Genomic DNA, 13,204 nt, shown 5'->3' with positions numbered 1-13,204 from the left:
AAATGAACAACTCTAGTCATATACCCTGCCTAGTTTACCCATAGCAAAGATTAGCAATGAGTAAGCACTCAGTATTCCAAGTACTGATACAATGCCAAATCAGGATTACTTGAGTTGATTGAAAATGATATCTTAACCAGGGCTAATGCTACTCACAAAATAGTTTCACAGAAGACAACAAAATCTTGCTGACCCCATTGGCAAAATAGAGGTCACGAACGAGCACTTGCGTTTGCTTAGTTGATGGATCAAAGCTCATTAATCTGCCATATGGTCGCCCTTCAAAAATGTCAAGTATGTGGTCGTGCACACTGTATTTGTAAGATGCGTCTGTGAAATAAATCAAACCATTTTGATCAATATCAACACCATCAGTTAGTTTGAATCTCAATCCCTCTGCTTCATCTGTCAACAATGTTATTTCTCCGTCTTTGGTCACCTTCAGAAGACCCTGCCATGTAATATTTCTAGATGTTAGGGGCTATGTGTTGCCCAATGGCCTACTTTTACGTTCTCAGTTAGCTAGATAACTCACCTTATCAGGCTCAGCAACTATGAGCTCTTTATCCAGTCCAAAAGCAAGTCCAAGGCAATGTCTTCAGGTGAAGAATGCAGATGAAGAATCACCAAAAGAAATGAACTGGGATGGGAGTGGTTTTGGGGAAGACAAAGCTACAGTTCATCTAAAATGATATTTGGTTGGGCTTTTGTTTTGGGGAAAGTAGACGGGGTCTGTTTTAGTTAGAAGCAAACTAGGCATACCAAAATTGCAGCAAAAATGTTTTGCTCCTTGAATAATGGTGAGTGTTTAGGCTTTGTTACTGCATGGCAAAGTTGCCTTGTTTTTATGGAAATCCCTGGTCTAGAATTTGAATCAGAGAAACAGTTGTCTCGCACGATATTACATATCTACTGTCAGTGGAAGCGGAGATGAGACCCAAAGGAGGATTTACCTTGCTTTGGGTTTGGCTGAATGTGACAATGGAGTCCGAAGTGCTGCTTGAGTTTTGGACTTATTAATGATCTCTACAGCTATAATGTAAACCTGAGTTGAATCCTAAAGTACACTGGCTTGTTCATATATTCTTCAACTTTGCATTCGAATATTAGCTAAGGTTATAGGAAGATGCGAAAAAGGAAAATCTACATTGTTTGGTGCCAGGTACCATTTGATTTTGCTGCTGAAATGATCGCTTACGTAGAGCTTGGTCTGAATTGACTGAATGTGGCTGGCGTACTGATACTAGAACTTGGTTTGTTGTTATGATTTGGTTCTAAGCAACAGTTGATTGATTATCATACTCAAACTCTAGCCTCTGTGATTGGAACTTGGAAGTGAAGAAAAAGCCCAGTAGAAAATTTACACGATTATGCGTGGAACAGTTCGGTTTTGGCGTTGAAATTGATACAGAAACTGCATATAATCTTAAAGCTTTGTATATATTACAAAGTTGATACGTCTACGAAATGCTGGAGAGTTGCTTTGAGGAAATGCCTCTGAACTTTGTCATGGTCTTTTTTGGTTATGATGGTCGTGTAATTCTCTCAAAGCTTCAACCAGCTTATTAGGCCAGACTATATTTTTTTTTAATATTATTACAATTTATGCTGTGTGGAAGGCCAAAAGAAAATTAATGATCCCTAGTGGAGGATCATTGAAGGCAGTAACATTGCATAGCATCTCTTGAAATTAACCTTTGAATACTGTTGGTCTATTTTCGTAACATCTTTGCAAAATGTTTCTAATATGAAACCCAAAAAAGCTCACACAGCTTCAACTTGAACAACTATCTTGTTAAAAAATGTGAGGGATAACAACAATTATATGTACATGGAAAAAGAAAACAAAATAAAAGAAAAAACAGATGAAAACCCGTCTTTCCTCTTTCAACTTGTAAACGGCAATATTTTGTTCTAATGCTGTGTCGTATTGGGTAATGTTGGTTTAGTCCTGAATACATGCTTTCGGCAACGTTCAAAAATGCTGTCGTATATAAGATCAAACTGCAGTCCTGCTCTCTCTCTATTTACAATGAAAAGTACGTGATCAGCTTCTACAACCTTGTAGTACCTGCATTAACCAAACAGCACTCTCTGCTTTTAGTTTACTCATAACTTCATAAGATGCAAACCATCAAAGGGAGAGGAAAATGGAAGAAAACAAGAATGCTTGCATGATTTCAGAAAAAGCTGAGATTGGATTCAGCAAATGCTCGTTAATGGTGATCCATTGGAACCTCAATCAGGTTTTTGACCTTGTCAACTTTTATAGTTTTGGATAAGTTCTGAGGTGCAAAATGAGATCAGGTAAATTAAAGATATAGAAACAGATAAGCTGCCCAATGTTTCAGGAAGTAAAGAAAAACTAGTGGAGTCTAGATATATCACAAGTAGTCACACAGTCCATTTAATCCCAAACAATTATTTGGTGGTATCCCAAGTACATAGATATGTTTGAGTATATTAGATTGATATCTAAACCAATGCATCACAACTGCAACGATAATGACAATTATTAAGATAGAATGTCTAGTACTACAAGCTAGTCATATGAGGGTCAGTGATAGTCACATTCATAGTGATGGTAAACAGTAACTAACCAGATTCCCGGTTGCAACGGCTGGCAATCGGAGTCATTTACAACAAGTCGGCTGGGGTGTTCTGTTGGAATACGAGGATGAGTCATGGATATAGTGTTAAGAGCTCCATCATTATCTTGCCAATCCTCATCTCTGCACGTATTTGGAAGAGACGTGAGACACGCTAGTGGAAGGGGTTATTAAGATTATTTCATGTTTCAGGTAACTTCTTACATCTAAAAGGAATCCACTCACCTGTATCCTTTATAAGGAAGTGAGACATCTGGAGGGTGACGCCACTGGCTCATCTGCAAGACTCGTATGAAAAGCAAGGGGTGGATCCCAAATATGCTAGAAGGGACTGTGATCCCCACAAACTTAAGCTTTCTAGTTCGTCTAGTCGCATAGCTGAAGTAGAATGTGCCTGGAAATGTGCGGAGATGAGCATTAAGTCGCATGGATCCTTGAATGGTAAGGTCAGGAAGAATCCAGTCTCCTGTAGCAAATGGACCTGCATTACCTAAGAGGCAATCCATGAGACCTGACACCCCCGCTTTTTTCCATGATAAGTTGAAGTGGTCGAACCCAAAGCTGTAGTATGTCTTGAACCAAGATATATCAAGCCAATCATAGATTATGACGCCTAAGCGACATAACTGTAGCAGACACAACGGTTTCAGGGATCTTCCACCTTCTGGCCTAACATATTTACAAAGATTAGGGAAGTTCCTAATAAAATCTCAACAGGAAAAACATATTGGAAGCAAACAGCACTCACTGCATCCCATCTAAATAGGTCCTAGTAGTGCCATTGAACGCTCCCGATAATGAAGTAATGCTTAATACCCAGTCCTCGGAAGTATCGTCATGCCGCTTGAAAGCCTAAACTTCAAACGGTGTGCAAATTTATTAGCTATCTAGACCCATCATCACAAGTTCACAACGAGACCTTACGTTTGCAGCTTAAGAAAATAAACTAACCTTGTCGGCCAGCATTTGCTGAAGCACTCTAACCACCTGGGCTCCTGCCGAATGTCCAACAAAATGAATAGGATGGTCCTCATCCCACTCAGGGTAGTGCCCTGCATTGAGATCAAATACACCAACACAGAACATGAAATTCAACATATATACAACTTCCACAAATAAAATATAACAATCTCGTCAATAACAATCTTCTAACCTTCTTCATATATCCTCCCAAACTGCGAATGACCAAATATTTTGCTATGTTCTTCTCCATAATCTACTTGTCCACCTTTCAAATAATAAAACAATTCACGAGCCCTGACAAATGCCATAACGACATAAGTAATCCAACTAATACAGAACAAAAAATCACAGAAACTAAAGTAGCCTACCTATCATGTATGCTTGTTAAAGAGCCCAAATCAGGAACTAGTACCCTTTCATCTTTCTTCTCTGCTCCAGCGAAATACGACAAGCCTCCCAATCTCTACAAATAAGGTAAATCCCAAAACTCCAATCAATAATAAAACGAAAAACAGCGAAAATCCAAAACAAAAATATAAAGATTACAAGGCACATACCCCTTTACCAAATCCAAAAATTCCATGAACCAAAACAATAGGAGGCAAGTCATTACTAGAATTGCTTATAGGCTCATCAATTTTCACACCAATGTTTATATTGGGCTTAAAACATTCATTCAAAGCTTGTGATAAATCTATTGCCACAGCTGTGCTAAATATATAAAACCCATATAACAAATGCACCCATGAGCTCACACATAGTTCTAAATATTGCAAAACTAAAACCCATAATCTAAACATTGGTATTTTTTTCTTAAAAAAAAACCAAAAAACAAGGCCTTCTTCTTCTTCCTTTTAAAAAAAAAAAAAAGAAGAATGGCTCTTGTATGTATCTTCAAACTTCTTGCTTAAAAAAACAACCCCTCTGCATCAAAACATGAATTTTGTTTTTGCCTACATGTGAAAATGAGAAAGGTGTTTTTGAATGTTTTTTGGTCCTCACAACTAATCAAAGCCTATTATTGTTTAATTTCCATTTTTGTCCTTTTCTGATATTGACAACACGTGGCAGCTTGAGATTCATTTCCTATGGATATATGGTGGGACCCAATGCGATTCTGGTGGTCTTATATATTCCTAAGAAAAGTCATGGGGTGACGACGAGGTGGATGGAAGCTGGAATGTTCTCCACTTGTCCAATAATAAAGCGTGTCAAATTCAACTACCTTTATCCACTTTTTATGTACTTTTGTTTGTTGAGCTCGAATTTGGGAGCATGTTTGCTATGGTTCACCCCCTTATCCAAAATCATCCACGTTGTGTACGTTGTTTTCTCTCGCTCATTTGTAGATCCTAATCTATACGATCAAATAAAGAGTTTAACTGTTTAAGTGACGTCTGAGATTAACTTAACCAACGCCCTAAGATAATTTCTCATTTGTGATACGATTTTAACACCATATATAGTTTTACTGTATGTCCAAGGCCATAAAAAATTGTGTACCTGAAACGAAAATGTGATGGTGCACAACTGCAGGTGGAGGTGGTGTAGAATTTTCATTTTCAAACATAGTGTGAGTTCTGTGAGGATTTGACTTGAGTAGATGATGGTATAGGATTTGATTCCTTTTTATATGTCTATTTCCTTGAAAGTAGGAGTTGAATTTTCTTTTCTCATTTCGATCCCTTGAATAATTTATAATTATTTTTCTCTTTTCTCTCTTAATTCAACAGAACACCATGTCATTATTCATGTACCGTTGAATTTTAAATGTCATTGTTTCTGCCTTTCTGGAATCTGGAGCAGTATGCTTGTCCATTTTTAACATGAGAAAATCTACTGTGTGCGTGAGAGAAAATAGTGTAGTCAATCAGGCCCACTCATCACACTAAAAAAAATGTGTATTGCATCACAAAGTACCGTGCAAAAGCCCAAGACCAGATTCATGATTCTAGAATTGACATTTTAAGGTACAACATTTTCTACAAGCTTTTGTGCATACTCTGCGATGCAGGGGTTATACAGTAGTTTGTGAGCCTCTTAAATTATTAATTAACAAACTTATTAGTTGTGAAGTCCAATTATTTTCTACTGTAAAACATGACGGCACTATTATGCCAAAAATTAGAAAAATTCAAAAATTTGGCTGATAAAGCAAAAAACATTGAAGAACACGTGGCACCATTCGATGTTTCCTACTTGGCCGTAAATTCTTATGTGTCTATAAATAGAGTGAACAAGACACAGTCTCAAAAGAGTTTATAATACTTTCTTTTCTAGGGTTTCTCTCTCATTATTCACCCTTTTTGGTAACTTTTCTTACTTATAACTATTTTTCATCTCACAATTATTACTTTTAACTTGTTCTATCTTGTTTTTCAACTAGTTTAATTTGTTATTTGTTATACTTTGCTTAAAGTTTGGTGTTTTTCTTCTTGTTTTAAGTAGATCTGTTGTTTTTTTTATGGTTTTCAAGTATTGGATTTGTTTAAAACTTGGAATGTACTTGTGGTTTTGCATGTATTCAATTTTTTTTGCTCTGTTTGGTTTGTTGCATGTTGGTTTTACTTGCTTTAATGGGGTTTTAGAAGTATAGCATGGATTAGTTTACTTAAAAGTTACCTTTTTTTAAGAGTATTCATTCTTCTTAGTTCCATTTAATGATGATTTAGTTTTCAAATGTTTAAAAAGGTTGTAGTTAGTTGTGCTTTTTATACTGTAGTGGGTTTTACTTCAAACAGACTTGTGCATTTGAATTTATTCCAACATCTTTCTTATTTTGGTGAGTTGCTTACTTGGTTTAGAGTTAATAAGCTGTTTTATAGTTAAAGCATGTTTTAGATGTCATAAAAAATGCCTTTTTTTAATAGTAATCTTTCTTCTTAATGACATTTCTTGACAGGTTTGGTTTTCAGCAGTTTAAAATGTTTGATCTACTTTTCATGATATTTAGCTTGTAAAGAGTTATTAAGTATTTATGTGTGTGTTTTACTTATTTTGAAATTATAGCAGTTGTCAGTTGTCGTGTGTTTGATTTGTGGAGAATTTCTCCATGTGTAACTTCCTTTTTAACTTAATAGGTAAAAAGGAGTTGAACTATTGATTCTGTGGAACTTTTCACCACTAAACAGTTTTAGTTGTGTTGGAAAGTTATTACAAGTGGAGGAGACTTTGGGTGAGGAAATATTCCCACAGATCAAACACACCAAGTTTAGTCTTTTGTTGGTCATGGGGTTAACTGTAGTAATGATTCTATATAAGACATTTTTGGGTGGTATCTTGTTGTGTTTTGGTACCTATTTTTTCTGTTGGATGGATGCAGCCTTTGGTCTTTGTACTATGCTCTCAACCCCACCGACACTAATTTGAAACTGTTGTAGGTTGTTTTTTGACACTGTCAGTATAATGTGTCTCATTTTTTGCAGATGGATTCTCCTGGAGCAGATGGGGCTGATCTTTTGCCACCCCCTCCACCTCTTACGGCAGGTGATGTTCCTTTACGTGTTGACGAGCTGGACACAAAAATTGTTAAGGTTCAGAAGTCCAGGCGTGTTCAAGTAGCTAGGCCTGGTTTTGCACGCAAGGGACAACCAATACAGTTACTAACCAACCATTTCAAAGTAAATATCGGTGGTGTAGATGGCGATTTCTATCACTACAGTGTAAGTAATTAACTTTCAAGGTTATTCATTTGTATTTCTCTAGGTGCATGATGATAAATCTTTTTCTTATATTTACTTTCTTTCTTCTGTGGAAGCAGATCGCTCTTTTCTATGAAGATGACCGTCCTGTAGATGGAAAGGGCATTGGAAGAAAAGTCATTGACAAGCTTCATGAGACATATGATACTGAGTTGGGAGGAAAACACTTTGCGTATGATGGGGAAAAGAGTTTGTTTACTCTGGGTTCGCTCCCACAGAACAAACTCGAGTTCACTGTTGTGTTAGAAGATTCCGGTTCTTCTAAGTATGCGTACATTGGGTGTCTTTAGTTTCATGATTGGTAATTTATTATTACTTTTGCTCTACTGTTAACTCTTTTGATGATTTTGTATGTAGGAGGACTGCTGGGAATGGAAGCCCAGGGGGTAGCGGGAGTCCAAATGGGAGTGACCGGAAAAGATTTAGACGACCGTATCAGTCGAAAAGCTTTAAAGTTCAGATAAGTTATGCTGCAAAAATTCCAATGAAGTCCATTGCGAGTGCTCTCCGTGGTCAGGAATCAGAGAACTCTCAGGAAGCGTATAGAGTTCTAGATATCATTTTAAGGCAGAATGCTGCCAAAAAGTATGTCAACAAGACGACGACACCCCCACCCCCACACACACACACACACACACACACACACACACACACATACACAAAATAAGGAAAAAAAATCTTTGTTGGGATTTCACTTTATATGGTTGTCTTTCTAATCTGAAGCCTTTTCTATGCAGGGGTTGCCTTCTTGTCCGTCAATCCTTTTTCCACGACAACCCCCGTAATTTTTGTGACTTGGGAGGTGGTGTTCTGGGTTGCAGAGGTTTCCATTCTAGTTTCAGAACTACTCAAGGTGGTTTGTCCCTAAATATTGGTAAGTTCACATCACTACTAGTTTTTATTGTATCTCGTTCCTATCACTTCGTATTTCTCATTGATTAATTTGAAAATTGTAGATGTATCAACTACTATGATTGTACAACCTGGACCTGTAGTAGACTTCCTAATTGCCAACCAAAATGTGAGGGATCCGTATCAGATTGACTGGGCAAAGGTAACCTTGTCTGTTTTTCATTATCTGGTGAGTGGTTAACAGTATCTTGCCACTTTAATGCCTTTGGTTTTGTCCCTGTTAACAGGCTAAGAGAACACTCAAAAATCTGAGGATAAAGGCAATTCCCTCTAATATGGAGAACAAAATCACTGGATTAAGTGAGCTTCCTTGCAATCAGCAAACGTAAGCTCTTAATGAGCTTTATTTTATGAACTTCTTGATCAAACAATGTGAAAATTGTACAGACCGGTTGATATTGTTGTGTACCTGATAATCTATCTTGAGTAAGCTTCAGTATTTTATATATTTTGATGTGTCTTTGTAGATTCTCATTGAAGCAGAGGAGGGATGAAAATGGGGATGAACCTACTGAAGTAACAGTCACAGTGTATGATTATTTTGTTAAACATCGAAATATTGAGTTGCGTTTTTCTGCCGATCTGCCGTGCATTAATGTTGGGAAACCGAAGAGACCAACTTACATACCACTTGAGGTGAATTGAAAGCTCTTTTACTTTGGTGCATCAATAGGTCACTTTTGTAGTAATGTGATATACATACTCATTAAGAAACCCCCCACCCACAGCTTTGTACTTTAGTGTCTTTGCAACGGTATACAAAAGCATTATCCACTCTTCAAAGGTCGTCCCTTGTAGAGAAATCCAGGCAGAAACCAGAAGAGAGGAAGAAAGCTTTGTCTGATGTAAGTTCCTGTTGTCTTTGGGTTTGGCAGTCACAACTTCACTTTATACCCTCAATTCAGTTTAATTTATACTGCTGGACTTGGCAGGCATTGAACACCAGTGATTATGATACTGACCCAATGCTAAAAGCTGTTGGCGTTTCAATTAGTCCCAACTTTACTCAAATTGAAGGTCGCGTTCTATCGGCTCCAAAGGTATTCTAGTTGCCTAATACTTAAAACATGATAACTTGATTCTTGCACATTCTTTTGTAATCCTATTAGTTGCTGATTGTCTTCTTATAATTGTTTTGTCCACTATCTTTGTGTTACTAAGTTGAAATTGGGCAACGGGGAGGACTTGTTTCCTCGAAATGGGCGCTGGAACTTTAGGAACAAGGTAAATCTGATTTGATATGTCAATTTAAACTCTTTAATATTTTTTTCTGCACCTGTCCTGACAAAAACACTCCTATGTAGAAATTAGTCATGCCTGCAAAGGTTGAGCGTTGGGCTATTGCAAATTTCTCTGCTCGCTGTGATGTGCAAAAGCTCTGGCGAGATCTAGCTAGAATGGGAGAACAGATGGGAGTGGTTAGTTCATTAATCATCCGTGAGCTACTCTTTATAGTTGTTTGCGATTTGTCTTTAATAGTAAATTTGGTCATGTATGCAGATGGTGGAGGATCCCTATGTAGTAGTTGATGAAAACCCTCAGGCCAGGCGTGCACCTCCTCCTGCTAGGGTGGAACAGATGCTTGAGCAGATGATGGCAAAACTTCCAGCGGCCCCCAAGTTCGTCCTGTGTCTTTTTCCAGAGAGGAACTCTAATATATATGGTTCGTTGATTAATGAATCCTTTTACCTATACAGAAGTTGTCTTTGTTTTTGTCCACATATTAGCAACTGATTTCATTTTAAAATAAAAAGGTCCATGGAAGAAGAGGACTCTTGCCGATTTTGGCATCATTAATCAATGCCTTGGAAATACAAGAGTGAACGATCAACTTCTTGCAAATCTTCTCTTGAAGATTAATGCGAAGGTCATAAATTCAATTTCTTTATTTTTGCCAATATTCTGGATTTGTATTCTTTCTAATAATTTTTATTTTTTGTTTTGTTTTCGATAGCTTGGTGGCTTAAACTCTTTGTTAGCTGTCGAACACTCTCCTTCCATTCCATTGGTTTCCAAGGTCCCAACAATTATCCTTGGTATGGATGTATCTCATGGATCTCCGGGCCAGTCCGATATACCATCTATTGCTGCGGTATGCCTTGTAATTGTTTTTGACAACACACCCCGTTTGGAAATGTCAACAAAAGTATTCACTTATAATTTTTACATTTTTTGGTGTCGTGTACATAGGTTGTCAGCTCGAGGCAGTGGCCCTTGATTTCTCGATACAGAGCAGCTGTGAGGACCCAGTCACCAAAGGTTGAAATGCTGGATTCTTTATTCAAGCCAGTATCAGATACTGTTGATGAAGGCCTAGTTCGGTAAATCTTTTAATTTTGACATGGTATTATTGGGTGAAGCTTCTTAACATAATGATTAGCAGTTATCATTGCAGTTGCCGCACCAGACTTTCTGATTGGAGGAATATTTCTTATTATCTTTCCTGGTTTCCTCAATTTCAGGGAGCTCTTGTTGGATTTCTATACTAGCTCAGGAAAGAAGAAGCCTGATCACATAATCATCTTCAGGTATGTTATCCAATATCTGTGTACATTTTTTGTGTTTGTAATGCAAACTGTTTTCCTGGTACTATGGTCATTCGTGGAATCATGGCTGTTAACTAGTAGTTATACTTTCCGTGTAGGGATGGTGTAAGCGAATCACAGTTCAACCAGGTCTTGAACATCGAATTGGATCAAATCATTGAGGTATATTCCTTGTTAAATAGTTTGCAAAATGAATTTCTTCATTGATTTATTAATATCAGCTTTACTGATTTGTGTTATTGTTATAGGCTTGTAAGTTCCTTGATGAGAAGTGGTGCCCAAAGTTCACAGTGATTGTTGCTCAGAAAAACCATCACACAAAATTCTTCCAGAAAGGATCTCCTGATAATGTCCCACCTGGTTAGCTTTGCCATGAGCTCACTCACCAACTATGACTATGCAAAATCATTCCTATTGTAACTTGGTTCGTTGTTGCCATTGCAGGAACTGTTATTGATAGCCAGATCTGTCATCCCCGACACAACGATTTCTATATGTGTGCACATGCAGGAATGATTGTGAGTTGTCTTGGAGTTTGTCTTTTCTTTTCCCCATGCTGCAGAGTGGTCATTTATGCTTATCGAATTTGTCATAATTCTTGATACTAGTTGGGTTTATGAGGATAATATCTCAATGGATGCATCCTCCAATTTATGGGGCCGTTGATCATTGATGTGTTGGACCTTGGCCATAAAATTGTATATCGATTCATGGAATCATGCTTATGTTGACATTTTTGGATGTATAAATTACCTTGTAAGAGCGAATTTTATACCTTTCTCCCATGTTAGACGAAGTTGGAAATTGAAAGCTTTTCTGATTCCACGGTACACACTGACAAGGGGTTAAATGCTTTTAACAGGGAACAACCAGGCCTGTGCATTACCATGTCCTATTCGATGAGATTGGCTTTTCAGCTGATGATCTCCAGGAGCTTGTCCATTCATTGTCTTATGTGTATGTATTTCCTCGCTCAGTCTGGTTATGCAAGTGGTTTTTGAGTTGGAGTTATAATAGATTTACCTGTTAATTTGCAGATACCAGCGAAGCTCAACAGCCATTTCTGTTGGTAAGTCATGTTTATTTTACTTTTTGCTGGGGCCATTAGATGCCTGAAAAACTAGATCCATTACCTCTTTAACTTTTTTTGGAAATGCCTTGGTTGTTATAGTCTATAGAAACATTCTAATGCTTTGAAGCAAATGTTTGTTTCTTGACAAATTAGAAACTTAACAGCTTGGTCTTCCAAAATGCATCAGAATGGACAAAGTTTCTAATTTATCAAGAAACACTTACTCATTTTTGGATTGAAATAGCTAGCCTACTGTCTGTTACCATGCAACAATTGGTTTGGACTGTACAAGGCTTTTCTGTATACTACATTAGGTGTGATGTCAACATTTTCTTGAATCATAGTCACTGAGTTATATTACTCGTGTTTGTCTTTAGAGTTTTAAAATCTTTTCATGAAATGTGTCTGCAGCTTCAATTTGTCCGACTGACAATAGAATGAAGATTATGATTATACTACTTGAAGTTTCAAATCATTGTTGTCTCTTTTTTGGTTTGCAGTTGCCCCAATTTTCTACGCCCATCTGGCTGCTGCTCAGGTAGGAAAGTTCATGAAGTTCGATGAAATGTCTGAAACATCTTCGGGCCATGCTGGGGTGACATCTGCTGGGAGTGTCCCAGTGCCTGCACTGCCTAGACTTCATGAAAATGTCAGCAGTTCAATGTATTTTTGTTAAGGTGGGTACTCATGTAGGTTCGTTTCTTTTGGACAAAGCTGGTTCTGTCAGTATTTTGGGTAAATTCGTTTTCTATTGGTGCCGACTTGCTGGTTGTATATGGTCTCCCAGCTACTGATGTGGCCTCTATAGGTTCAGAGTAACTCTTAACTCAGTTTTGTGATTTTCTGGCATGCTCTGTTTGTGTATGCTTTCGAGCTGAAGTGGTATCTGTATTTTTGGTGTTTTTTGTGGTTCGCAAACGTGCTGGTTGTATATGGTTTCCAGCTTTAGATATGGCCTGTTTTGGTAGAGATGTAAACAAACTAATTTAAGAGCTTTGGGTTAGGCACCAATGTACCAAACTTTTAATTGATGATCGTTTAAGTAGAATTTGCATGTCAAGTTTTCACCAATTAAATACCTGTTTGTGGGTTATAAATGTCTATATGAAGTGATTATCAAAAGAAAATTTTCCATAAGAAGTACCATTGTTTCTGAACCATATGTTTATGTGTGGCAAATTAAGTGTGGTATAAGTTACCAAATTCTGTTTCTATTAGCATTTTTAGATCCTCAGCTTTTCCGTTTGTTCAGCAACAAGTCAAATAATCTTTTATGTTATGCAAATGAAATTTAATGGCATAACATGGATTCTCAGTTCATAATATGCCAGTGCATTTCATAATAGTTTAACACTTGAACAACATCCTTCAAGGGGTTATACAGTTGTAACTTACATTGAG

General features: G+C 37.3%; 2 protein-coding genes across 3 annotated transcripts; one reads left to right on the top strand and one right to left on the bottom strand.

Annotated features, from left to right (window-relative positions):
- Positions 1–1,682: 1,682 nt before the first annotated feature.
- On the bottom strand, positions 1,683–4,548 carry LOC147499225 (uncharacterized). 2 transcript variants are annotated; one of them, XM_086561015.1, is made up of 9 exons: positions 4,130–4,548; positions 3,941–4,035; positions 3,763–3,866; positions 3,561–3,661; positions 3,358–3,461; positions 3,100–3,278; positions 2,835–3,003; positions 2,601–2,732; positions 1,683–2,071 (listed from the first exon to the last, which is right to left on the bottom strand). In XM_086561015.1, the coding sequence occupies exons 1-9, from the start codon at positions 4,370–4,372 to the stop codon at positions 1,915–1,917; spliced, it is 1,284 nt and encodes a 427-aa protein (XP_086417141.1). In that variant the 5' UTR covers positions 4,373–4,548; the 3' UTR covers positions 1,683–1,914. The 2 variants fall into 2 exon arrangements, with proteins under 2 accessions (XP_086417141.1, XP_086417140.1); XM_086561014.1 differs by having other exon boundaries at positions 2,835–3,278.
- Positions 4,549–5,662: 1,114 nt separating this feature from the next.
- LOC147499224 (protein argonaute 4B-like) lies at positions 5,663–12,851 on the top strand. Its single transcript, XM_086561013.1, has 23 exons — positions 5,663–5,881; positions 6,998–7,234; positions 7,333–7,538; positions 7,631–7,858; positions 8,011–8,147; positions 8,230–8,327; positions 8,413–8,510; positions 8,653–8,821; positions 8,914–9,030; positions 9,118–9,225; positions 9,347–9,409; positions 9,490–9,603; positions 9,686–9,848; positions 9,940–10,052; positions 10,140–10,277; positions 10,376–10,506; positions 10,648–10,713; positions 10,830–10,893; positions 10,980–11,091; positions 11,176–11,249; positions 11,594–11,688; positions 11,769–11,800; positions 12,304–12,851. The coding sequence occupies exons 2-23, from the start codon at positions 6,998–7,000 to the stop codon at positions 12,477–12,479; spliced, it is 2,739 nt and encodes a 912-aa protein (XP_086417139.1). The 5' UTR covers positions 5,663–5,881; the 3' UTR covers positions 12,480–12,851.
- The last annotated feature ends 353 nt before the right edge of the window (positions 12,852–13,204 follow it).

Source organism: Coptis chinensis, chromosome 5 (genome assembly GCF_015680905.1).
Source record: "Coptis chinensis isolate HL-2020 chromosome 5, ASM1568090v1, whole genome shotgun sequence".
NCBI classification, from domain to species: Eukaryota; Viridiplantae; Streptophyta; class Magnoliopsida; order Ranunculales; family Ranunculaceae; genus Coptis; species Coptis chinensis.
This window is presented reverse-complemented; position numbering and strand designations above follow the sequence as displayed.